The 27427-nt window shown below is 42.0% G+C and overlaps 1 protein-coding gene across 4 annotated transcripts in view; it reads left to right on the top strand.

The window, feature by feature from the left end:
- Ctcf (CCCTC-binding factor) overlaps positions 1–26846 on the top strand; it is a 51561-nt gene extending 24715 nt beyond the window's left edge. The window contains exons 3-12 of one of the 4 annotated variants that reach the window (XM_052166560.1): positions 5967–6756; positions 7443–7613; positions 10693–10826; positions 14406–14526; positions 15392–15541; positions 19087–19247; positions 20278–20460; positions 21104–21239; positions 24009–24194; positions 25359–26846. In XM_052166560.1, coding sequence (XP_052022520.1) covers positions 5976–6756; positions 7443–7613; positions 10693–10826; positions 14406–14526; positions 15392–15541; positions 19087–19247; positions 20278–20460; positions 21104–21239; positions 24009–24194; positions 25359–25537 — 2202 coding nt within the window. In that variant the 5' untranslated portion in view covers positions 5967–5975 and the 3' untranslated portion in view covers positions 25538–26846. Of the gene's footprint in view, positions 1–5966; positions 6757–7442; positions 7614–10692; positions 10827–14405; positions 14527–15391; positions 15542–19086; positions 19248–20277; positions 20461–21103; positions 21240–24005; positions 24195–25352 lie in introns of all 4 variants that reach the window. The other 3 variants (XM_052166559.1, XM_052166558.1, XM_052166557.1) reach the window with 3 other exon arrangements.
- Positions 26847–27427: the final 581 nt, after the last annotated feature.

Raw genomic sequence — 27427 nt, 5'->3', positions numbered from 1 at the left:
ACCTGGTATAATTCTATGACTTCTTTTATAAAGGATTTTTATTTAGTATTTAATGTTTTAAGTTTCCAGGTTTACAGCAGAGACAGTTGATTTTTCTTGGTTCAATTATGTGCTATAAAACCCCAAAGAAGGTGTTACAGAAAAAACATTTTCCCCCACTGTTGATTTGACTAATCGTTTGTTTGTTTGTTTGTTTGTTTGTTTATAAAAACTTTCATGTAGCCCATGTCAGCCTTGACTTTGTAAACAAGGCCTACCATTAATTCCTTATCTTTTCTCTCCACCTACCAAGTGGTAGGCTTGTGTGTGTGTGTGTCTGTGTGTGTGTTACCATATGGACTCCTCCTTCCATTTATTTATTTATTTATTTATTTATTTATTTATTTATTTATTTATTTAGGATTTGCTTTTTTTCAAGACAGGGTTTCTCTGTAGAGTCCTGGCTGCCTGGAACTCACTCTGTAGGCCAGGCTGGCCTCAAACTCAGAAATCCGCCTGCCTCTGTCTCCCAGAGTGCTGGATTACAGGCGTGCGCCACCACCGCCCAGCTGTCCTTCCTTTTTTTTAATGGGATATTTATTTAAATAGTCCAGATAATGTAGTGATTCTCTGGCAGGGCTACCATTAAACATTTACCACACATGGGAATTAGTATCTTTTTTCTGATGGTGTCTGTAACATAAATAGGACCTTTTCTCTGTTCCCACTCCAGCTATTTGTATTATGGTTCTTGTTTGCTGTGATACTAACTTTGGAGGTTGTATGATTTGGAAAACTTTTAAAAAAGGCATAGCTAAGCCAGGCAGTGGTGGCACACGCCTGTAATCCCAGCACTTTGGGAGGCAGAGGCAGGCGGATTTCTGAGTTCAAGGCCAGCCTGGTCTACAGAGTGAGTTCCAGGACAGCCGGGGCTATACAAAGAAACCCTGTCTCGAAAAAACCAAATCCAAAAAAAAAAAAAAAAAAAAAAAGGCATAGCTGGTGAGGACATGGTGGCACACTCACCTTTAACCCCAACACTCGGGAGGCAGAGGCTGATGGTTCTCTCTGAGCTCCAGAGCTACATAGTAACAATTCTAGTACCCTGGAAGCTGAGGCAGAATTAGGCTGGCCTGGCTACAGAGTAACCAACACCTGTCTGAAGTAAAGAAGGAAAAGGAGAATGATAGCTTAATGTTGAGTGGCAGATCCTGATTGTTGAGTAGGGGTGAGCCCAAAGTTCTGTTTCAAACAAATGTCAGAATTACCCTAATGTTGTTGGTCCTCAGACCTTACTTTGGGCAACACAGTTGCCTAGTCATGGGTTCTAGTGTTGGTGTTGAGAACTTTCATAATCAAAATACTAGACCTTACAAAACTCTGGCATGCTGATGCTTAGAAGTTTTAAACAGATAAATTATAAAGTTCCTTGACTCCTGCCTTTTACAGTAACATTTTGTTATATTTGTCCCTATTATGGCAAAACACTGTAATATTTAGCCAGGTGGTGATAGCACCTTTGGGGAAGCAGAGAGTTCAAGGCCAGCCTGGTCTAGAGAACTAATTTCAGGACAGCCTAGGCTGTCTCAAAAAAAAAAAAGGCAAAACAAAAAACAAACAAACAAGGGGGTTGGAGAGATGGCACAGGAGTTAGGAGCACTGACTTCGCTCTTCCAAAGATCCTGAGTTCAATTCCCAGCAACCCCATGGTTGCTCACAACCATCTGTAATGGGATCTGATGCCCTCTTCTGGTGTGTCTAAAGACAAATGACAGTGTACTCAGTTACATAAATAAATCTTAAACAAACCAAAAAAAAAAAAAAACTATTGTTTTGCTCTTAGATATTTAGAGCAAAGGGTAATAAAAGCAGGTAACAGCAATACAAATCTAACTGGCTGTCTAGGAAGTTTTCCATCATCCTTGTCTTTATTCCACACATGGTAGACATAGTTAAACTGTTCCAAAAGTAAAAGTTGCTATATTGAGGATGTGGGTCAGTGGTAGAGGTCTTGCCTAGAGTGTGGGAAGCTCTAGGTTCAATCCTCAGCACCACTGATGAAATAACTAACTAGATAGTGTGAGAGAGAGACAGGGAGACAGCTTGTACATGCCTGGCCTCATAGTTTTTGCTTTTATTTGTTTTGTGTTTTTGAGGTGAAATGTTGCATGACTTTACCTGAAGTAACCTGAACAGAGATGTTCATTTATCTTAGTTATGGTATCAACCACAATCCATAGAATGATTCCACTCAATTTGAGTTCCGTGAACAAACCAATTTGTGAGTTTATCGGGGTTACTTATAAGAGCATAGATTACTCAGACAGCTGGGTAACCAAAAGGCCCACCACAGGACAGGAGCTCCCTGCCCAGCTTTTGAAAGCAACTCTGGAAAAGTGCCCACCCACCCCACCCCACAATAATTGTGCACTTTTTGGTTTTTCGAGACAGGGTTTCTGTGTATAGCCCTGGCTGTCCTAGAACTCACTCTGTACACCAGGCTGGCCTCGAACACAGAAATTCGCCTGCCTCTGCCTCCCAAGTGCTGGGATTACAGGCATGCGCCACCACTGCCCAGCAGTTGTGCACTTTTTTAAAGAAGTGCTTTAGGAGGGAATTTGAAATCTGTTAACTTTCTTTTTTGGGGGTGGGGGGGTTATTTTTGGATTTGTTTTTTGTTTTTGTTTTTGTTTTTGTTTTTCCGAGACAGGGTTTCTCTGTGTAGCCCTGGCTGTCCTGGAACTCACTCTGTAGACCAGGCTGGCCTCGAACTCAGAAATCCGCCTGCCTCTGCGTCCCAGAGTGCTGGGATTACAGGCGTGCGCCACCACCGCCCGGCATCTTTTAACTTTCTAAGGTTCTTCCGCCATTAAATTTCATGAACTTCCTGAGGTTTATATTTTCCTTAGCTTCCTTTTTCTTCTGAGACTCTCTATTTTGTCCTGGATAAAATGTTTTTTTTTTTCTTTTTTTCTTTTTTCTTTTTTTTTTTTAAAGATACATGACAGTTTTTAAAAAATAGCTCAGGCTAGCCTTGAAATTGCTATATACCCAAAGTGACTTTAAATTTCTCCTAATCTGTAATTCATGCCTGTAATCCCAGTACTCTGGGAGGCAGAAGCAAGTGAATTTCTGAGTTTGAGGCCAGCCTGGTCTACAGAGTGAGTTCCAGGACAGCCAGGGCTATACAGAGAAACCCTGTCTCGAAAAAACCAAATCCAAAAAAAAGACAATGAGAGCAACAGCCTTTGGGTAAAATACAACTTCTTGTAATAATTGGTTTAGTCGTTTTCTGTTTTGGGGCATATTGTTCAAGACAGCCTCTCACTATATAACCTTGGCTGGCCTGGAACTCACTATGTAGACTAGCCTGGCCTGGAATTTACAGAGATACAGCTGCCGCCCAAGTCTAGGATTAAAAGTTGTGAACCAAAACATCTTTCAATTTGGGTGAGAAGGAGGGGACAGTACTGGGATTAAATTAGGACATCATTAGTGCTAGACAGGTGCCTTGACAGTGAACTGTATTCTCAGCCTTTTCTTATTTTGAGGTAGGTTTTCATAACATTCCAAGTGTAATTTATGCAAGAATTTGCTTTTGACGTGGTCATGCTCCTTTTCATGCTACTTTACTCCAAGCCTACCTTATTTTACCTTGCACCCTTTTCATCCTGAGTCAGGCCATGACTGTTTCTCTTCAGATTTTATAATGCCTTCCCTGAATGCTGGCGCAGACACAGTGCCTGCACAGAGAATTGATAAACTGTGTCTCTAGTAAAAGTAGCAAGAGCTTTGTTTGAGACTGGGCCAAGAACATAAAGCACTTTAAATTGTTTAGGGATACACACACACACACACACACACACTTGTGGTTTTTGTTAGGTTACAGCATTGCTTTAAATTAGATATTTCTCAGACTCACTTTTCTGTCAGCTAGTTTATTTTTAGATTTATGCGTATGTGTGCATGCGTGTATGTTTGTTTGTTTGTATGTATGTATGTATGTATGTATGTATGTATGTATGTCAATCTAATGCCTGGTGCCTCAAGAGGTTAGAAGAGGGAATTGCAAACCCTGGAACCTGAGTTAGAGCCAGTTGTGAGCTCCATCTGAACCTAGTCCTCCAAAAGAACACTAAGTACTCCTAACCAAGAAACCATCTCTCCAGCTCCTCATTTTACTCATGAAGTTTCTTTTTTTTTTAATTAAGTCTTATTTAGTGTGTATGCACGAGTGTGCATGCACATGGCTCGCCGCAGTACACATGAAAGTCAGAAGAAAATTTGTAGGAGTTGATTCCTTCCATGATGTTAGTCCTAGGAATCAGACTTGGGTCATTAGGATTAGTAGCAAGTAGCTTCATTTTTGAGTCATCTTGCTGGCCTTTTATTTTACTCTAGGCACTACCAAGATGTAAGAGACAGAAACTGTAGACAGGCATGGTGGCAAGACAGTCAGGCCTCCCTAGCAGTGTGATTATAGGCACACTGCCATGCCCAACTTTCCATGTGGGTGCTGGGATCATGCTCATGTCTTCATTGCTTTCTCAGAGCACTTCAACAGAGCCATCTCCCTAGCCCCACAATAAAGCTTTCTGAAAAAGTTATGACAAAGTATGATTTCTAAGGGAGAATTCAGGAAAAACAGCAAGGCAGGGGCTAGGAGTGTAGTTCAGTGAGGTCCTGGATCTGACACCCAAAGCCATTTAAAAGCAAGCAAAGTCTCTTCTAGTGCTTTATAAATAGAGTATATGCTTTTTTGTTTTTGAGGCAGGGTCTCAGTATATAGCCCTAGCTGTTCTAGTCTAGCATAAACTCAATGATTTGGCTGCCTCTGCCTAAACAGTGCTGGGATTAAAGCTGTGCACCACCAAGCCCTACTCCCTACAATGTATTTTTTAAACTAATTTTTAATTGGAAGAAAAAGTAAATATATTTGTGTTTAACATTTTGAAATGTGTATACATTGAGGAATCATTAAGTCTAACATATATTGTCTCATCTGTGGTAAGAGAAGGTAAATATATAGAATGCTACCTATTGTCTGCATATTGTACAATAGCTATCTTTAATTTTATTCTTCTGACTAAAATTTTTTATTCTTTTATGTGTTCCAAATGAGTAAGCTTTAAACTAGCTTTACTGGTAATTTTTAATATAATTAAATACCCAGAATTAAGGTTTCTAATGCCTAGTGTCTCTTTGTTGTTTGTGATTGGGTATCAATCATTGTGTGGCCAACCTACATTCAGGCCTCATCCTCCAGCCTCCTGTGCACCTGCTGCTTTTCTAGTCACGTCCCGAAGTACCTAGCTCAGGTAGTTGTTTGTGGTAGAAGAGTGGCCTGTGCCTGTGTGATTCACCCAATGCCATTAATAACATCCCAGTAATAACGACTAGAGAATAGCCTTAGACCCTGCCGGCTGCTTCTGGAGGCCACATCCCCTGTTTGAAAGCTTGAGCCTATAGGTTGTTGCTTCAACTTTTCCTTGTTTTTTCTTTTGGCAGTTTATTTGCATAAGAAACCAAAATTAACATTGTAGTGTTTCTCTTAAACTGAACTTTACTTCTGCAGTATATTTAATACCTACTGTCACCAGTTTTGTGTTAATTTTAAGTATAATCCAGAGTCTTGATCGGTTTCAGGTTTTGCTTTGATTGGCAAGATTTATAATATATAGGTGGTGATTTTTTTTTCTTCCATCAGAGAGGAAGATATCTGTTGAATAATCATTGATGGATGCCTAATTCATTCACTAAGGTGGGGTTTTTGGGGGGGGGTTGGATTTTGATTTTTAGAGACAGGGTTTCTCTGTGCTGGCTAGGCTGACCTCAGAGATCTGTCTGCCTCTGCCCCTCCTAAGTGCTGGGATTAAAGGTGTACACCACTACCACCTGCCACTAAAATGTTTTTAGTTTAAAATGTATATGCTTTGATTTGGGCAAACCATATCATGAATAACAATCTGTGTTCTCCCTTAATAAAGGAAGGGGAAATGGAAGGTGAGGCGGTTGAAGCCATTGTGGAGGAGTCGGAAACTTTCATTAAAGGAAAGGAAAGAAAGACTTACCAGAGACGCCGGGAAGGGGGCCAGGAAGAAGATGCTTGCCACCTGCCCCAGAACCAGACGGATGGGGGTGAGGTGGTCCAGGATGTCAACAGCAGTGTGCAGATGGTGATGATGGAACAGCTGGATCCTACCCTTCTGCAGATGAAGACTGAAGTAATGGAGGGTACAGTGGCTCCTGAAGCAGAGGCTGCAGTGGACGATACCCAGATCATAACCTTGCAGGTTGTAAATATGGAGGAGCAACCTATTAACATAGGAGAGCTTCAGCTTGTCCAAGTACCTGTTCCTGTGACTGTACCTGTTGCTACTACTTCAGTAGAAGAACTTCAGGGGGCTTACGAGAATGAAGTGTCTAAAGAGGGTCTTGCAGAAAGTGAACCGATGATATGTCACACCTTACCTTTGCCTGAAGGATTTCAGGTGGTGAAAGTGGGGGCCAATGGAGAAGTGGAGACACTAGAGCAGGGGGAGCTCCCTCCTCAGGAAGACCCTAGCTGGCAAAAAGACCCAGACTATCAGCCACCAGCCAAAAAAACAAAGAAAACCAAAAAGAGCAAACTTCGTTACACAGAGGAGGGCAAAGACGTGGATGTGTCTGTGTATGATTTCGAGGAAGAACAGCAGGAAGGACTGCTGTCTGAGGTTAATGCAGAGAAAGTGGTTGGTAATATGAAGCCTCCGAAGCCAACAAAAATTAAAAAAAAAGGTAAAATGAGTTTATCTGTAATGGACTTGTAGAACCATTTGGGAGAAAGGATACAACAGCCTGTATGCAAGTTATTTTGTCCTTTTGTTTGTTTGTTTTGTTTTTTGTTTTTTTGTTTTTTCGAGACAGGGTTTCTCTGTATAGCCCTGGCTGTCCTGGAACTCACTGTGTAGACCAGGCTGGCCTCCAACTCAGAAGTCCACCTGTCTCTGCCTCTGCCTCCCAAGTGCTGGGTTTTTTTTTTGTTTTTTTTTTTTAAAGATTTATTTATTTTACTTATGAGTACACTGTAGCTGTCAGATATACCAGAAAGAGGGCATCAGATCTCATTACAGATGGTTGTGAGCCACCATGTGGTTGCTGGAAATTGAACTCAGGACCTCTGGAAGAGCACTCAGTGATCTTAACCACTGAGCCATTTCTCCAGCTCCCCCCCCTTTTTTTTTTAAAACATCTAGTGGGTGCCATGGCTTTTAATCAGTCCAAAAGGTGGGTTTTATTTGTGTTTTTAAGTCCTCAAGAGAAGTAAGTCTATTAATGGTGTGAATTATTTTCTACTTAGTTTGACCTTGATTATAAAACACTAAGATAATATAATTCTAGTTTGGGATTAATCTAACATTGAAACACTGTAACACGTCCATGTTTTGTTGTTGTTGTTTTGTTTGTTTGTTTTTTGCATATAGGTGTAAAGAAAACATTCCAGTGTGAGCTTTGCAGTTACACGTGTCCACGACGTTCAAATTTGGATCGTCACATGAAAAGCCACACTGATGAGAGACCACACAAATGCCATCTCTGTGGCCGAGCATTCAGAACAGTAACCCTCCTGAGGAATCATCTTAACACACACACAGGTACTGGATATTAATGTGGGGCTACAGCATGATAAAGGTTAAAACGGTGGTTTTTAATCCAGATTACTGCAGTAGGAAGTTGAAGAATATTAATTCATAAAGATTTTAGCATTACATTGCTGAGGATTTAACAGTGGCAAGAAACAAGAGACCCAAAAGTCCAAGGCAGTCAGTGAGAAAGAACACTAGAAATAGAAGTAAATCATACCTGTGTTAGAACTATGCTTTTCTTTTTGTTTCTTCTTGCTTCATCTCAAAGAAGGTAGGTTGTTCACAACTTAAGGATAGAAAAGTATAAGTACCATTCTCAGAGTTCATTTACTTGTTCAAATACAAAATATTCTTTAAAGTGGTGTTCAGTATTCATGTTGCATATGGCCAGATTCCAGTAACATGACTAAATTCTTGAAATTCTCGACTTCTCTTAGACTCTTATACTGGCAAGTTGTGTGTGTGTGTGTGTGTGTGTGTGTGTGTGTGTGTGTGTGTGTGTGTGTCCATCCATCTGTCTGTTTGTCAACTTGACATAAGCGATAGAGTTATCTGAGAAGAGAAAATGCCTTCATTAAGATTGACTGACATGCTAACCTATGGAGCCCTTTTTTGTTTTTGTTTTTGTTTTTGTTTTTTTTGGATTTGGCTTTTTCGAGACAGGGTTTCTCTGTGTAGCTCTGGCTGTCCTGGAACTCACTCTGTAGACCAGGCTGGCCTCGAACTCAGAAATCCGCCTGCCTCTGCCTCCCAGAGTGCTGGGATTACAGACGTGTGCCACCACTGCCCGGCTTATGGAGCCCTTTCTTAATGAATTATTCATATGGTAGTGTTTAGCCCCTTGTAGGTGGTACCACACCTAGGCTGGGGTGGTCATGGGGTTTATAAGAAAGCAGGCTGAGCAAACCAGAGGGAGCAGTGCAGAAAGCATAGTTCCCGCCCTGAATTCCTCAGCAGTGGGGTGTGACCTGAGAGTCTAGCTGAAATGAACTCTGTTTTCATCAAGTTGATTTGGTCATAGTGCTTTGTTCTGTTTTGTTTTGTTTTTTGTTTTTTAAATCACAGCAGTAGAAACCCTAAGTTTACTTTCTCTGCAGGCTTTTATCTTTCTCCCTAGGTACTTGGTTGTAAGTCCTCTGACCCAGTTTTTCATGGAGAATGGTTTCTTCCCATATTTTCTTCTTTCAGAGTAGCTTTTCCTCTATCTTCATGTTCTATCTTCACCATTTAAAATGGTGGTTGTTGGTTTTGATTTACTATAATGGTTGTCAAATTAAATTTGTTGTCTTGCTTTACATGTCAAAAGATTAGACAATTAGTTGATTGTTGCTTTATAAGTACCGTGTTATCTACTGGGATATTATTAGCCATCTAGTCACTTTACAGTGCACACACACATAAATGTGTCTAGTACTTTGAAGACACTGTATTATTTATTTATTTTTGATTTTTTTTTTTTCCTTCGAGACAGGGTTTCTCTGTATAGCCCTGGCTGTCCTGGAACTCATTCTGTAGACCAGGCTGGCCTCAAACTCAGAAATCCGCCTACCTCTGCCTCCCAGAGTGCTGGGATTACAGGCATGCGCTACCACCGCCCAGCTTGACACTGTATTTTTGATAGTTTGTCAGTTGTGCATACATTGACATGAGTACTCTTAGACTGTACTTAAGCTTTGAAAAGTTCATTCTGTGATTATCCAGAATTGATGTGGTAACTTAATTAACTAAGCCTGCAAAACGTCAAATGCATATATACTCATGTCTACTTCCTGATGAAGAATAGGCTTTTCATTTTCTAAGTGTGCTTTTATCCTAGGGGGTAATCTTTGGATTGTTTGTTTTACTACAACAGGGTCTCTCTACATAGCCCTGGCTGTCCCAAAATTTATTATGTAGGCTAGGTTGGCTTTGAAATCAAAGAGCTGTACCCATGTCTGCCTATACTGCTAGAGTTAAAGGCATTCACCTCATGCCCAGCTTCTAGTGGGTACTCTTGCCTGTAAAGTTATAGCAGACGACAAAACGACTTGGTGACTATGAGCCTTGAGCAGAAGAACACAGTGGTCATGTTGTTCAGCCTGATGGATGCTCCACAGTGTCCAGTTCGATAATTGCCAAGCTTTTTCTCCCAGAGACAGAACTCTTTTTTTTTTTCTTCCCTAAATAACACTAGGTAAAAACCAGAAGTTATTATTTTGATTACCTCATTCTTGAGATTAATTTTGCTTTCCTTCCCTTGATAATTGTTTTATTTTTCTGTGCCAACAGATTATATATACATGCTTCATAGAAAGAATTCCTCCATTTTCTCCTAACTCAGTGGTACTAAAGAAGCAAATTTAACCAGTGAATAAGCATTCCTTTCCATTTCTTAGTTACTGTAGTTTTTCTATCAGCAATTCCTTGTTCATACTTCATCTTTCTAAAAAGTCATTTTTATGAAGTTGTTCATGGAATTTTATGCCTGTAAACCTAAGCACCAGGGAGGCTGGGCACTAGGAATAGAGTTTAAGGCCAGTCTGGGGATATATTTATGTATTGAGACCTTGCCTTTGAAAGGAAGGAAGGAAAGAAGGAAGGAAGGATAATTTCTGCAGGTGTCTGTTCTCATTCTTAACATTATGATTATTATAATTCTCCTAATTATAATCTTTTTTGATTTGGGGTGGGTGGGTGTTTAGAGACATGGTTTCAGTGTAGCCCTGGCTGTCCTGGAACCTACTATGTAGACCAGGCTGGCCTTGAACTCAGACCTCCACCGCTTCCCCTCAACCCTGCCTCTGCCCCCCAAGTGCTGGGATTAAAGGCATGCACCACTACTACCCACCTATGTTGTTATGGTAAAGACTGAAATACTATGGAATTTCTATTAATGCTTGGATTCTTAGTAACCAGTATATTTACAAAATAGGAATAAGAAGGATTTTTCTGTTCAAAGGCACTAGAATCAAATAATTAGCAGAAACTAAAGTTTAGCATGTATTTTACATCTTAGGGACTAGTGATAACAGTTTATCCAGGGCTTTCTTTAGCTTGTAGAGCTGCTGTCATCTAATATGCCATTAATTCTTGTCATTCCCTCCTTTAGGGACTCGTCCTCACAAGTGCCCAGACTGCGACATGGCCTTTGTGACCAGTGGAGAATTGGTGCGGCATCGTCGTTATAAACACACTCATGAGAAACCATTTAAGTGTTCCATGTGTGATTATGCCAGTGTAGAAGTGAGTATTTAGTTCTTTATTATTTAGAGCTTTCTTAGACCATGGTGGGTTTTTTTTTGTTTTAAAGAATACCTATTCTAAGGCTGGGCATGCTAGTGTATGCCTTTAATCCCAGCACTTAGGAGCCAGAAGCAGATGGGTCTCTGAGTTCAAGGCTAACCTGGTCTTCATAGTGAGTACCAGGATAGCCAGATGTAGAGAGAGAGGGAGAGGAAGGGAGGGAGGGAGGGACGGAGGGAGGGAGGAGAGACAGACAGACAGATGGACAGACAGACGGACAGACAAGACCCTGTCTTACTGTCTTTAAAAAATAAATAAAAATACCAACTCTATATATTAGTACAAGAAAGTTCTCCTATACTTTGAAGAAATAACTACCCGAGTCATTTCAGAATGGAAGGTTTGTGTATACCCCTTTGATCCTAGCATTGGATAGGTTGAGAACTGTGAGTTTGAAATTACCTTGGACTAAATATTGAGTTTGAAACCAATGGAATATAGTTAAGCGCCTGTCTTAATAATTGCAGTAATGTAAGGTTGGGGTTGGAGCTGTAGAGCTGTAGTGCGCAGTGCATGCCAAGCAGTGTCCATGAGGCTCTGCATTTGAGTCCCATCACTTAGAGAAAGGATGTTGAGTCTACCCTATTGCCAAAACTGAGTAAGGATACTACCAAAGGGGGAGGGTACCTGACATTAGTAAGCAACCAAATCAAATATTATATTGAAAAATAAGTGGTTATCTCCAAAACAAGACTAATTCAGCAGTGTGTATTACTTTATAGGGAGCTGAAAGAGGGGCAATAAGATTCGGTTCTCATTACTGTGTAAAGTTCCAACAAGACCGGGGAAAAGCCAGAGCAAATCCCTCTTAATTAACTGTGAGTCACTGAAGTGACCCATCATGCCTATAACCTCAGCAGTCGGGAGGCTGAAGCAGGTGGAGTGCTGCAGGCTTTAACCAGTCTAAGCGATAGAAACCCTGTCTCAAATTGTTGTCGTCGTCATCATCATCATCATCATCACCTAGGGCCTTAATGCTACTGTTTCATTGTCGTATTAAGAATTACAGCTAATGGAAGAAAGTAAATATAAGTAGACTTAAGTATTTGAGACAAGGTCTAACTACTTATGTAGACCAGGCTGGCCTGGAGCTCACAGAATTCTTCATGCCCCTGCCTCCTGAGTGTTGGGATTAGAGGCCTGTTCCTCCACACCCAGCTGTTTGGTTTTTTTCTTTCCTATTTTTCTATTTGGGATGGGGGTGGGGATGATTCCTGCCACTCCTTGACTAGCAGTTTTTCTTTCACCCTGTGGATCCTGACGTTGAAACTCTGTCATCAGCAAATGATTTACTCAGTCATTTTGCCAGGCCTTAAAACATCATTTCTTAAAGATTTTTAGTTTTTATTTTATTTATTTTTTTATTTTGGAGAATATCCAGCAGTAGAAGACCTTAGAATAGGATGAATTCAGTGGAGAGAGACCACATATAAAAGTGGTGGTGCACCTCCCAGCCCATGGGAAGCAGAGCAGGTGGATCTCTTTGATTTCAAGCCCAGCCACGTCTACAGTATTTGTTCCAGGATAGCCAAGGCTACACAAAGAAACTCTGCCTCAACAAGTATATAGAATGAACAGTTTTTTGCATGAACCAGTGTTTGATCCCAGTTCCTAAGGCATAAACTCAACCACTGAGCTATGTCTCCAGTCTCCAAACATCTGTAAAAGTTGTGTATCTCTTACCAGTAATTTTTAACACGAAAGGTGCTTCAAGATTTCTTCCAGGTTTTTGTTTTTGTGGTTATTTGTTGGGGGTTGGTGATTTAAGATTTTATTTTTTTTAATTATGTGTGGAGTGGTTTGAGTTCACAGGAATGCTGGGGCAGAAGTTGAATCCCTTGTAGATGTGAGTTGCTGTGACTCTGTCGTGTATCTTTGGAAGAACACTTGACAGTCCTAACCACTGATCTGAGGTATCTCTTTAGCCCCACCTTGTTTTGGATTTTAGAACATTTGCATAGATATACTGATAATCTTTGCAAAGGGACTGAAGTGTAACCATAAGCTTGTGCACAGAGATGTAATTTTATGTAGTTATGTATGGTGTAACTGTTTTCACTGAGTGAGACCCACCACATGAGATCAGTATCAGATTTGCTACTTGCTGCTGTGGTGGTTCTTTAAAATGTGTTTTATTTGCGATACTGGGTGTGAATGTAGCTCAGTGGTAGACTATTATTAGGCTCTGTCACGAGGCTCCAGAACTGTTAAAGAGAGAAATAGTAAGAATAGTTTTAAACTGCTTGCAAATGGGGTTAAACGGCCTATACTAAGATTAGTAGGAACTATGAAACCTTGAGGTGGTTTCAGATCTGATAGTGGTGAAATGTTATTTCAAACAGTAAAAACCATTTTTGTGAGTTTTGTTGTTGTTTTGTTTTCTTTTTGAGACGGTTTCTCAGTGTGTTCTTGGCTGTCCTAGAACTGCTCTGTAGACTATACTGTTCTCAAACTCAGAGATCCGCCTGCCTCCACCTCTACCTCCCAAGTGCTGGGATTACAGGCGTGCACCACCATGCCCAGCCCTCTGTTACAGCTTTAGATAGAAAAGGTTACCAATTTTTCCAAAGGGCATAAATAAGTAAAGATTACAAGTTGGTTCCAAAGTTTTACCAACAAACTAAATGTGAATGCAAAGTTAAAAGAAAAATTTGAAAGTATATAGAGAGATGTATTCTGTTGACTATTGTAAGACTGGTAAATCAGGCAGGTCTAGGGGTGAGGTACTACTACAGGTGAGTGGAAGAGCACTCTTAGTCTGTGTGGCATATCCTGAACATGGCAAAAGGAACAGGGATTGAGAGAGATTGCAAGGATGGGTCTCATGACCGTTGAGCAAATGAGAAAATTTAGTATATAATTCTTATGGGTGTGGGAGGGGTTTGCTCTTAAAATCAGAAGGCTTTTTCTGAAAGTTCCAGACAGATATTAATTATGAACATCCAAAATACTTTTTAGAGTCATGTTTGAAACTCATAGTTTGGGATAGGGTATTTAATAAGACACAGCAGGGCAAGTGGCAAGGAAGAGAGAGAGAACTCAGATTCCTAAATCTCAGCCTGTCTAGGAAATACAAATGAGAGGAAAACAATATATATATATTTATAGGCGTGAGTTATTTACTAAAGTATTGTGAAAAGTTTCAAACAGAATAAAAAGTCTGGAGACGTGGCTCAGTGGTAGAGACCTCTTGCCTAATACAAGTCCCTGGGTTCAATCTTCAAGATTACCACCAACCACCACACACACAAACAGTAAAGAATAGTTAGTATACCATCATGTACCTTACCACCCAACTCAATTATTAGTGCAACAGTTTTGCCTGATCTGTGTCCTGTCTATTCACCCCCATCTTTTTGGATTATAGTACTGCTAAGAGGAAGCAAAGGCTGCAATGAAGGGACTTTTCCTAACTTTAGTGCCCCCAAATTAAGGTTTTGTACCTAAGCCATAGAGTTCATATTATAGTCCATGTTAACAGAAGTGTAAGAGGTTCGTTCGGTTGCTTTCATGTTTCAGGTCAGCAAATTAAAACGACACATTCGCTCTCATACTGGAGAGCGCCCGTTCCAGTGCAGTTTGTGCAGTTATGCCAGCAGGGACACATACAAGCTGAAAAGGCATATGAGAACCCATTCAGGTAGGACTTCTCCCCTCCTGGTACTAATGAGCTGCTCTTCAGTGACTCCTGGAAACTGCCACGCGCACCCAGGGCTTCCCAGAATGGAAGACTATTAAGAAAAGCTCTGGCATATCCTCTGAAATTGGTGGTTCTGAAAATACACTCAAGGAAATTTTATTTGAGTTTTATAATGTGGAAATGGTTCTTTTAAGGGAGACATCAAATGAAATTAAAATCTCATGTTTTAAAAGTCTGGGTAGAAGCTGGATGTGGTGGTACACACTTCTAATCCCAGCAAAGGCAAGCAGATCTTTTGAGTTTGAGGCCAGCTTGGTCTACATGGCAAATTCCAGACTAACTTGGGCTGCATAGTGACTACTTGTTTCAACTTTCAAAAAAACAAAGTAAGTCTGAATAGATTATCGAATATACTCTGGTTTCTAAGTACTATCATTTTGTAAAAAGAAAGGTTTGTGCTAAGTGTCATAGCACAAGACTATAATATGCTCACTTGGGGCTGAGGTAAGAGGATCTCTGGTGCCAGACCATCCTAGGCGGCAAGACAAGACCCTGCTTCAAAAAATAAAAGAGAAAGAACAATTTAGTTCCAATCTGCCCCCCCCCCCAAAGTAAGCTTTGCCAATAAGGAATACTGTCCTAAAATAGAATGTAGAAGGCTGAGCAGAGCAAAGGTACAGGGTTTGTCTGCTAATTCTGAAGATGGGCACGAATTTAACAATCAATTGCACTAAGCTCTACCTTCTCCAGCAAGGCCTTAGATTCTATATGGCCTAACTTGTGTCTGCCACTCCTCTGTTCACCTATGTAGCTAAAGCTATAATATTTTTTCATTTAATTTGTTCATTCTGTATTTCCTTTTAAGGGGAAAAACCTTATGAATGTTATATTTGTCATGCTCGATTTACCCAAAGTGGTACCATGAAGATGCACATTTTACAGAAGCACACAGAAAATGTGGCCAAATTTCATTGTCCCCATTGTGATACTGTCATAGCCCGAAAAAGTGATTTAGGTAAGTAAGACCTTAGGTAAGACAAAGAATTCATGAGAATAAGATAAAAACTTGACCTTAAATTCAAACTTTTGTGTATGTTAATGAATGGGTTACCACTTAGTGAAAGCCTCTGCTTAGTGGCCCCCCCCCCCCACCCCTGTCTTCTTTCTCTTTATTGGAGTGAAACTACAAGTTAGATATATCCAGAATATAGAGTATACATAAGGTAATAGGAACTGTGATAGTAGACCTGTGATAGTAGCTTTCACCCTCTAAATAAGGAAGTAGCATGTTTCAAATAAGGTCAGTGTCCTTCAGGTTTTTCAAGAGTATATGTGAACTCTGTGAGTAATTGGAATATTTTATTGGTTTGGTGGTAATTATTCCTGTGCATTGGTCAGCCAGAATTACATAGAGGGAGAATTCATCTATAGAAATGTTAGTGTAGCCAGGCGGTGGTGGCGCACGCCTGTAATCCCAGCACTCTGGGAGGCAGAGGCAGGCGGATTTCTGAGTTGGAGGTCAGCCTGGTCTACAGTGTGAGTTCCAGGACAGTCAGGGCTACACAGAGAAACCCTGTCTCAAAAAAAAAAACCAAAAAAGAAAAAAAGAGAAAAAAAAGAAATGTTAGTGTAACACATGTTTGCACATAGGGTTCTCTAGAGTTCTCTCTTCATCTTTCTTACTAAAGAAATATAGAAGTCAAGAATAGTAAGTGCTAGCATTTGGAAGGTTGAACCGGAAGAATCATCAAGGCCAGCCTGGGTTGTGTGAGACTGTCTCATTCAGAAGGTAAGGAGGTTACTTAGTGACACACACCTGTAGTCCCAGGTTCTCAGGTCTTCAGCAGGAGAATCCTTTGATTTGGGGGAGTATAAGCCTGGCTTTAGCCAAATTAGTAGGTCCTGCTTTACTAAAGGAAAAAATTATAAATACTACTCAGTCTATGCTCTTAACCCAAAATACACTGCTTCCTGAACATATTTGAACTTTTAAGTGTTGGCTGTCAGAGCCAGGGCCTCACATGTACTAGCAGTCAAGTGCTGTACCAGGAAGCTACAGTCTTAGAAATATTCTTTACATTCACTTACATTTTTGTGATTTAGATTTTCCTGATTACATATGATTTTTACAGTATAAAGTAAACAAGGTGTCTCTTACTCTAGTTCTAGTACAGTGGTGAGCCTAATGCTCACAAAGATATATTAGATGTTCTTTTTTTTTTTTTTTTTTTTTTTTTTGGATTTGGTTTTTTTGAGACAGAGTTTCTCTGTGTAGCCCTGGCTGTCCTGGAACTCACTCTGTAGACCAGGCTGGCCTCCGGCTCAGAAATCCGCCTGCCTCTGCCTCCCAGAGTGCTGGGATTACAGGCGTGCGCCACCACCGCCCGGCTCAGATGTTCTTTATAATTTATGAGTGGCAAAGCTGGGCAGAAGCCCCTGAGTTCCCTCAGGATGTTTCAGGTTGTTTTGTTTGTTCATTTGTTTTGTTTTGTTTTTGTCTTAGTTTGATCTTTAGGGGTTGTTGTGTTTTGTTGGTTGTATTGGGAATTGAAACCAAGCCACCTCAGGAGTAACAAGAGTAACAGCAGGGCCTGATGCCCTACTGCAGCCTCTGAGCCCAGAGATGAGAGCATGAAGTGTGTGCTCTCTCTTTCTCCCCATCTCCCATGCTGGGATTGAACCCGATCCACAGAATTGGTCCTCTTTGACCTTTTGGGTTTTAGTTTCTCTTAGGGGAGAGACACTGGCTTTACACATCATATGTGAATAATCCTAATACGGGCTGTCCTCCTCCTGAGCAGTCCTCGGAGTTGCTCTTCCAGGGCTGTTCCTTTTGTTCCTTAGTATATTAATTCTTCTGTGGCACAGACCCTTTGGCTCTGCTCTATAGGAGGGACATGATGCCATAGAGTTGGACAAGTCTTTCCTTCCTTGTACTACTAACCTTCCTGGTTTTTCTTCTTAGGATAGAAAAGGGTGAAGTTTCCTGTTATAAAACCAACTGTAATCTTTTTGTCTCTACATTTACTTTCACAATTCCTGTCTGCCCTTAGGAGTATGGCTTTTTTCATCTGTCCTGTCCCTTCACCCTCAGCCCCTCTTTTTTGTTTCCTTATCTTTATTATTATTATTATTAATGTTTACCTTCACACACGTACTCCTGGATCTTTTTCAAGTTGGTGTACTCATTTCTCTCCTACCCACAAAAGAATTCTTTTGAATGAGGCCTCATGGTATAGACAGTCATCTTAGGTGCTCACGAAGCTGAGGCCAGAGGATAACATTTCAGGACTTGCCTACGCCTGTGTAGGGAGACCCTGACTCGAAGAATTTTTTAGAAAAGGCTGGTGACCGAGCTTGGAGGTCAGGTGCTTACCTGGCATGTGTAGGACCCTGCATTCAATCATGAGTACCACAAAAAAATTTAAAAGTAAAGAACTGAGTTTTTCCAAATGTATTCCACCACACTCATACACACTGCACACCATCCCATATTGCTGGAAGTTAAATCCGTGTCATGTTGTGAACCCTAGTTTTAACTCAGTTCCTTTCAGCCAACCACAATGAACAGTTCTGTCCCTTGTAGTCTTTCCTTCCTTGTCTTAGTGTCCCTTTCATTTGCACTGTCTACAGGCATTCTGGTAAGGGGCCTTGCTAAAACACTACTCATTTCATGTGTGTCCCTAACAGTACCTTCCCCCAACAGACAAACAGTGCACTGCATTCTCTATAAAGCACTTTTTTCCTCGGCCTCTATGATTAAAGTACCATTGGATTTCTTTCTTTGGTAGTTCTTCCCCCTTGCCTCCCTTTTAAAACTGTTCCCTCTTCTCAGTGACCTTAACTCTTAGATTTAAAGCCTAACCCAGGCTGGGTGTGGTGGTGAAGGCTTCTAATCCCAGCATTCGGGAGACAGGCAGGCTGGTGCCTCAGTGAGTTCAAGGCCAACCTGGTCTACATTGTAAGCTGTTTGAGTCATACAGACCCTGACTCAGCAGTGAAACAAGCCTGACTGTGCTAGTTCTGACTCTTGGCCTTACCTTGGTGACCTCATCAGCTCCCTCGTTCCACACTTGTCTTAGGACCAGACTCTCCTTTTCTGTTCCTATCCCCATTTTAATGTCATTGTTTCAGAAGCAGTGTCTGACACTGCTTGGTCTTAACCCCTTCCACTATTCCTGACCTCGGTGAGTGGCTTTGTTGTTAATGGGTGTCATCTCCAGCACCCACTTTACTCTTTACCTTACCTCACATTTAGTCCGTGACCTCTTGCTCTCACTTCCTGGATTTCTCAGCACATCCGATTGCTTCCGAATCCAGGGCAGTCCTCAGGCTTCCATCTTCGACCTGTTTTCTTCCTACCTGTTGTTACTGTTGGGTGGAGCTGGAGAAGGGTGGGGGCTGTCACAGCACTAGGGAACAACTCAGGCTCTCACACCTACTCACCGAAGGGTTTACTTCTGATCTCATGTTTTTAAGAAGTAAATATAATACTAATTTGTTGAAATATTTAACTTGTGAGTTTTCCAAGTTCAACTTGGCTTTATATTTTGTTTGCAGGTGTCCACTTGCGAAAACAGCATTCCTATATTGAGCAGGGCAAAAAATGTCGCTACTGTGATGCTGTGTTTCATGAGCGATACGCTCTCATTCAGCATCAAAAATCACACAAAAATGAGAAGCGCTTCAAGTGTGACCAGTGTGACTATGCTTGTAGACAGGTAGGTGCTGTTTTAGTTATAAAGCCATTGGGGCCCTATCCATGTCAAGTATCATGTGATTAGTATGGTACTTTTTTTTTTAATTGAGATATGGTTTCTTTGTATAATCTTTGTAGAGTAAGGTGGCCTCAAATTTAGGGATCCACCTGGCTATTGCTTCCTAAGTGCTGGGATTAAAGGTGTGTGCCAACCTGGTAGCCATTTCTAAGAAGGATGTTTTTCAGACAAGTATAAGGAATACAATCAAAATTATAGATGCTACTCATCAATTGAATCTGGGCCTCCATATACATATACATTGGTCACAATTGATATCTTAAGACACACCATCAACTTCTTCCTTGAAGAGGGATGGGTGTGGCTCAGTTGCAAAGTAGTTACCTGGTAATATCCCCAATATTACATAAAGATTAAAGCATTTTTTAAATATTTTTTAATATTTGTTTTTTATATGTAAGTACACTGTAGCTGTCTTCAGACATACCAGAAGAGTGTGTCAGATTCCATTACAGATGGTTGTGAGCCACCATGTGGTTGCTGGGAATTGGACTCAGGACCTTCAAAGAGCAGTCAGTGCTCTGGACCGCTGAGCCATCACTCCAGCCCAAGATTAAAATTTTTATATAGGTACTTTTTGCCTAGTGTGATGGCACACACCTGTAATCTCTGCACTTGGGAAAGGCAGGAGAAAATCAGTTATTCTTGACTATATAGTGAATTAGAGTTCAGCCTTGGCTGCATGAGACTACGCCTGGAAAAAAAGCAAACCAAAAAATCCCAAGGCTTGAGAAAAGAATCTGACCCCAGGATTCTTAAACTGGAGTTAGAAAATCATCTAAGCACAAATAAGCTGCTTTCTCTGTGCTGGGGTTTTAGGGACGCACTTTCGCTTCCCTGTGACTATACTGTTACCATCATGACAGACAGTGTAAACCCGTGAGGATGAAAAGCATAGGGTGTGCATACATAGCAGCTGGAGTAAGAGCCCTGTGACTCTCCGAGGCCTCTCTGACAAACAGTTGTGTTTCAGGAGAGGCACATGATCATGCACAAGCGCACTCACACGGGTGAGAAGCCTTATGCCTGCAGCCACTGCGACAAGACCTTCCGCCAGAAACAGCTCCTTGACATGCATTTCAAGCGCTATCACGATCCCAACTTTGTCCCTGCGGCCTTTGTCTGTTCTAAGTGTGGGAAAACATTCACACGCCGGGTAAGGGTCAGGTTCCTATTATGGTTCATTTTTAATATCACATATTTGATCTGCTGTTACAGAATGGAGTTTTTGCCACTGGAGTAATAAATGTAGAGATACTTTGCCATTTGAAAAAGAGTTATTTATTCCTGTCTCAGGCTCTTCTGTCCATGGGGAAAGCCTTCTCTTGATAGGGACTGATTGAGTAGGCTGATGGTAAAATGGCATTTCATTGGGTGGATTGAAATCTGTGTTCCATCCTATCCCTAACTAGTCTGACTTGGCTCTCTTTTGGCTAGGCAGGTCAGCACTGGCCAGCTATTCTGAATCTCCCCCAAGTGCCTGTGTGACTACTGGCACTGAGCTCACACCACCTCTACCCCTCACTCCTCACCCCTCACCCCATGTGCACAAGGCCCAGCCTTCTTCCCGGTACTTCATCATTCCTTTCCTCTCGTTCTCTTCCCCCATCTCTGACTGCTGCAGATGCTGCCCATCTTTCATCTTTCCTGAATGGGATGGGAGGAACATGGTCAGTGTAGTTAGCAGATTTCGAGACTTGATAGAGTCCTTAACGTTTGTTTTTGTTCAGTTAAAGAGAACTTTCAGTCTGAACTTAGTTTTTTAAGTAGTGTGAAACAAGGTTTGTTCCTTTTAACAGAATACAATGGCAAGACATGCAGATAACTGTGCTGGTCCAGATGGTGTAGAAGGGGAAAATGGAGGGGAGACAAAGAAGAGCAAACGAGGAAGAAAAAGAAAGATGCGATCTAAAAAAGAAGACTCCTCTGATAGTGGTAAGTGGGTCATTGTTGATTTGGTTAGAGGTGAAGATAGTAAGACAAGAAGGTCCCTCTTCCTCTCCGCTTGCGTCTCTAAAGCCAGGTGGTACTCATAGAGGTCCAAACAGGAAGATCAAAGCAGAGCTTCTATGCCAGCCTCACCACACAGCAAGTTCAAGGCTAGCCCTGGCAATAAGAAATGCCAGATGAGCCCAGAAGTTAGAAGTGATGACAATAAGCGTCAGGTTGCATAGTTCTGTAGTTGTTTGCTGCAGTGTCTCTCTTTCTCTGGTACCATGTTGTTCATTATGTTCATGTTCTGTCTCTAAAGAGACTCCTGACAGCCTCTAGTAGATCTGCACAGTTCTTTCTTTTGACTTCACTACTGGTTTCACTGGTAGATCTTCCCCTACAACACTGGGGTCAATCTGGACTCATCCTATTGCTAGCAAAGGCCATATAGTCTTACTACATTGTAATTTCTGTCTGTTAGCCTCTGCACAGATTCACCACAGAATTTTTCCAAACTTTCTCAAAGCCAAAAACCTTTGAAGCCTATTTGACCTTGTTAACCTTTCTCTGCATTTCCCCCCATTTCCGGCTGCATTTGTTTCATTTTCTAGGCCTAGGGCAGTGGAGGCTTGAGTGCCACAAGGAAGCACCTTGTCTCTGACACACTGCCACCTACAGTGTGTTCCTTTCACTTGGAACATGAAGCATTTTATCTTGAAGATGAGGCATTTACCACAGCTCTAACTTTAAACATTGTTGAGAGACAGAGAGAGAGATCGAGATCGAGAGTGCGCCACAGTGCCACAGTACTAGGCAAGGGATCAAGGGATACTAAGTACTCTCTGGCTACCTGTAACTGTAGACAACAAATCTACTTCAGGCTGATGTCAGAGACTTGACTCCTACCTCCAGTAGCTTGAGCTTATCACCTTTCCTGTAAATAAGGGCAATGCTCTGTGTGTGTGTGTGTGTGTTGGCTGGAGGTCACGCCCCCGTGATACTCCTGAGATATTTCCCAAGTGCTAGGATTATTTGGCACATACCACCACTCCAGGCTTTTTTCTATTAGTTTTTAACCTTTTAATAGTACGTGTATGTGGGGAAATAGGTATGTGGCATGAATTCAGACTCCAGTGGAGGCCCAAATCATTAAATCCCCTGCAATTGGATTATTGAGCCACCTATTGTGAATGCTAGGAACTGAACTCAAGAGCAGGAAGTGCCCTTAACCACTGAGCAATCCTTTCAGCTTCAAGGACCTTTTTATTTTTTTAAAATGTGCATGGTGGTAATCAAATTCTCAAGTCCTCAAGTTTTCATGACAAGCACTTTACTAGCTGAGCTATCTCCCCAGTGCTGGATAAATCCTCTTAACTGAAGTAATGAAACCTAATAAAAGGGACTTTTTATATTTTAGTGAAACAATATAAAGGCTGTATTTATATACAGTATAACTCATGGTGGCTTCAAACTCCCGCTCTCTTGCCTCAACCTTTTATGAACTGAATTGTATATGTACACTACCATATGCAGTTGTCTGTTTTCTTAATCTTCGGAGCACTGTTGGGTTGCAGGTGCTATAGACGCCCCCCCTCCCCAGGAAGTGGAGGGTGGGTGTGTCAAGTCAATACACCAAATAAGAGATCTGAGACTTCAAAGCCTCCCTGTCTGATTCCTTGTTGGTATTCTCTTAATTCACCCCTTTACATTTAATAGTTTTATAGGCTGAGGATATAGCTCAGTAGTACTTGCCAAATATGCACAAATTTCTGCGGCAGTCCCCAGTATTGCGCTAAGTAGATATTAGGAGTTGGAGGCAATGGATCAGAAAAGAAAAACAATCCCAGAACTTTGCCTCTTTCCCTAGTAAACAGGACTCGCATTGCATCTGCAGTTTCAGTATTTCCTTCTCATATAGGTGGGTGTGTGCACACACCCCATATGTTCCTGCCTCTGTCCAGAGGTGAGAATCTCCCTCTCCGCACCTCAACCTAAGCTCAGTCTCCTGCTTTGCGTTTGTATAATAAGAGAAATACTTGTTATTATTTGCATAAGGACTGCTTTGTAGTTTGTTACATAACCGATAAAAGAGGAAGCTATCTGTATGGTTTGAAACTTTTTGTTTGTTGGCTTGTTTTGTTTTTTGAACAAGATTTCTCTGTGTAGTCTTTGCACTCAGAGATCTGCCTGTCTCTGCCTCTTGAATGCTAGAATCAAAGGTGTGCACCCCCATCTCCATTTGGCATTCTTTTTTTTTCTTCTTCTTCTGTTTTTTTCTGAGACAGGGTTTCTCTGTATAGCCCTGGCTGTCCTGGAACTCACTCTGTAGACCAGGCCACACTCGAACTCAGAAATTCACCTGCCTCTGCCTCCCAAGTGCTGGAATTAAAGGCGTACACCACCACCATTCTCAATGCACCACTTGGCATTCTTATTCTTAGACTCAGTATATTTATATATTTATATATTAGAGTAATTGGTATTCCTACACTAAGCAACTCAAAGAAATGTGGAAGTAGGTATTTTTCTTTTTTGATACAGGATCTCTTTTCTTAGCCATGGCTGTCCAGTCTGTAGAGACCAGGCTGGCCTTGAACACAATCTGACTGCCTCTGCCTCTCAACTGCTGGGGTCACAGGTGTGCACTGCCCTGCCCGCGCAGGGCCTTTCCTTACGGGAATGGAATATAAACAAATAGTGTTTTCAGGACATTTAACTCTGCTTCTCACCACTCTGCTTGACCCACCACCTGTGCTTTAATTTCTTGAGAAGAAAATGCTGAGCCGGATCTCGACGACAATGAGGAGGAGGAGGAACCTGCTGTAGAAATTGAACCTGAGCCAGAGCCTCAGCCCCAGCCTCCACCTCCACCTCCACCTGTGACCCCAGCCCCACCACCTGCCAAGAAGAGAAGAGGGCGACCTCCTGGAAGAAGCAACCAGCCCAAACAGAACCAGCGTAAGTTGCCTGCCTTGGCTCAGTGGGCATCTCATGTGATGAAGCAGAGTGTCTTGAGGGTGGGGATTGAGCTTTAGAGCAAGTGCAGGGTACAAGGCCCAGGTGCTCAGCTAGCCTTTTTCTTCCTTCCTTCCCTCCCTCCTTCCTTCCTTCCTTCCTTCCTTCCTTCCTTCCTTCCTTCCTTCCTTCCTTCCTTCATTTGGTTTTTTCGAGACAGGGTTTCTCTGTGTAGCCCTGGCTGTCCTAGAACTCACTCTGTAGACCAGGCTGGCTTCGAACTCAGAAATCCGCCTGCCTCTGCCTCCCAGAGTGCTGGGATTACAGGCGTGCGCCACCACCCCCTGGCTTCAGCTAGCCTTTTTTAAGGAGGTTGTTTTCCTGAGAAACGTGAGGCAGTCTGAAAGCCTGTTACAGATGAAAAAGTCTAGAGAGGGTACTGATGTCTCCAAAATGGGTGCACTGTTACTTTGAGAGGGATTATAAAACCACCAATGTCACAGTCATGTGGCAGAGCTGACATGGTTATAAGTAGAAGAGAGACAGGGTTCTAGGGCATGAGGGGTGAAGCCGTGGATAGACTGAGACTGTCCTGCTGGGGGACACTGGGGGGCTGGGGCTGGCCTGGGCTACTTGAAAGAAGAAGGGAAGGAGAAAAAATTCAGGTGAAGGATTGTCCCAGGAGTGTTCCCTTTCTAGCACAGTGCCCAGATGGTAGCAGGTCTTGCTCTCTTTGTATATCTCTAGATCTCCTCAGAACAGCTTTTCTTGTCTTTAGATTCAGGGCCTAATCTGTAATTATGGTCCCCGAGCCCCATGTTTAAACATCCATCACAGAACAGGGGTAACTCCATCGAGAATCGCCCAGTTATGTCACTTACACACTGTTGAGAGCAGTCCAGGATCAGAAATGTCAGCCACGGTAGAGTGCAGTCTGGAGGCCTGTGGAGGTGAAAGTCAGGACTTGGTCTCCTGACAGTTTCTAGCCTGCTGGAAGTTTTATGTGGACTACTTAGCATTGACAGGGGCTGCTGTGACTCCGGTTGACTCAGCGTCCCTGTTGGTCCATCCCACTACTGCCAGCATCGGAGACAAACCCGTGCTCTCTGGGGGCTTTAATGTACGTCTCGTTTGTTTGTTTGTCCTGCCCTTCTTTGCCAGCAACAGCCATCATCCAGGTTGAAGATCAGAACACAGGTGCAATTGAGAACATTATAGTTGAAGTCAAAAAAGAGCCAGATGCTGAGCCTGCGGAGGGAGAAGAGGAGGAGGCGCAGGCAGCCACCACAGACGCCCCCAATGGAGACCTCACACCCGAGATGATTCTCAGCATGATGGACCGGTGATGACGGGGCCTTGCTCGTCACCAGGACTATTGGGCTGTGTTTAAACGGCCCAAATCTTAATTTTTCTCTTTCTTTCTTTGGCTTTGGGAACGGCATAATTTTACACCATTTTACCAAACGTACTGAGAACGAAAACTTCAAGGATGATGTTAGAAAAATATGATTTAACTAGAACTTGTTTGATCTTAGCAAATCATGGAATGTTCGCAGTCCCTGAGGGTTTACTGGGAAGTGCTGAGGACAGCGTTGATGCCTGACTAGTTTTCTTAGATGGAAACAGAGACATTGAGCCCTCTCTCTTGATTTAGTAAACCACTCCAGAATGGCCTCCGGTTTCCCAGAGTTCTATGGTCTTCCCAAGAGAGTTTTTAATTGTAAATGCAGACTTGGGAAAGACTGAGACTTTTAACCTGGTTTTGCTTTTGCTTTTCCTGACTCCCTTTGGTCAGAGTCAGTTGCACACCAGTAGGATGGCATGCTACGATCAGTTTCTGTCCGTCCTGAAAGCTTTGCCTTTTTCTTGGCAAAGTTTCTGGTATGGTCAAGCTTGTAAATAACCTTTTTTACATTTTAATCTTTTCCATTAATTAAGAGGTTGAAAAGAAGTGCAGTGTAAGAAAACCCAGCATTTTAATTATTTGCAAATTAAGGTGCCACAGACACAGACTTTAGTGGTATGTAAATGTTGAATCAATCACAATCATGTAGCCGACGGGCACTGGCCTGCTGCCTGCTGTCGTGACGACGCCCGTGTGAAAAGTCCTGATTTCCAGCTCATGGAGCCAGCATTTGAACCTTGAACAAATAATTTTCATTTATGATTTCCTCATCAACATTTTCTTTGCTCTGTTTGTAGCTGAATGTTACATTTTTTTAAAATCTCTGTTAAAGCCAGAAGAGTTGATTATGAATGGCCACAGCAACCCTGGCAAGTGGGCCAAAAAACTTCAGTAGGTCAGGAATTTAAACTTCAGATCTGGAAAAAAATATTAATAATAATGTGAAACAAACCAACTTAAAAAGTGATTCTTGCACATGAATTGTCACATGCTGATATGTGTTTTTAAAAAAACCTCAGTCTGACTGATTTCAAACACTTGTTTTCTTCTGTGTATTGCTTTTAAGAGAGCCATCAGTTAGCTATCAGAATCTAGGTTGATGCATTTTTGTACTTAGCTGTACTGTGTGATATTTTTCATTATTTTAGGATGCCAACATGAGACCTGTAATAAAATATGTAATGGGGTTGAACGCTGGGGAGGAGGATCTACTGCTGTACAGCTAATAAATCATAACGGATTAACAGGCATTCTGAAGACTCTGTCTTTTGGGGTTCCTATTCGTCCGGGTCCCTTGGGGGGCCTGTGCATAGCTGCCTTCTGCATCAGGCAGAAGGTAGATGGTCCTGGCAGGCGGTGGGCCACGGACTGCAGCTACTTCAAGAGGTGTGTGCATGGCTGTGCACCCCCTGCGTCCCAGTCAGACCTGAGGAGTGTCTGTGCCCTTGAGATCTGCCTAAGGATGGTTTAGAGTCTTTGTTCTTAGCCTGGCACAGTGGAGTAGAGAGACGCTTGGCCCAACCTTCAAGAGATAAAGATAAGAGGAACGGAGAGCAAGCTCAGGTAGTAAGTCCTTACTGTGTGTGTGTGTCCCTTTTACAGAACAGTCAGCTGCGTTGTTTACCTGCACTGTCAGCATGGGTATTCAAACTAAAGGCTCAGATAGGATGTGAGGTTCTGATGAGGCCAAAGACAAAATGACACTCTTGCATAGCTCATGCTTCATCTGATATGAGTCCATTAACCCCCTTGACATCAGAGGTTAGTCATCACTAACAGCTGAGTCCTAGTTACCTCTGCAGAGCTTTTTTTCCAGTAGGCCCTGCTTGCC

The sequence above is a fragment of the Apodemus sylvaticus genome, chromosome 21 (genome assembly GCF_947179515.1).
Source record: "Apodemus sylvaticus chromosome 21, mApoSyl1.1, whole genome shotgun sequence".
NCBI lineage: Eukaryota > Metazoa > Chordata > Mammalia > Rodentia > Muridae > Apodemus > Apodemus sylvaticus.
Note: the sequence above shows the minus strand (reverse complement) of the source record. Positions and strands in the feature narration are given on the sequence as shown.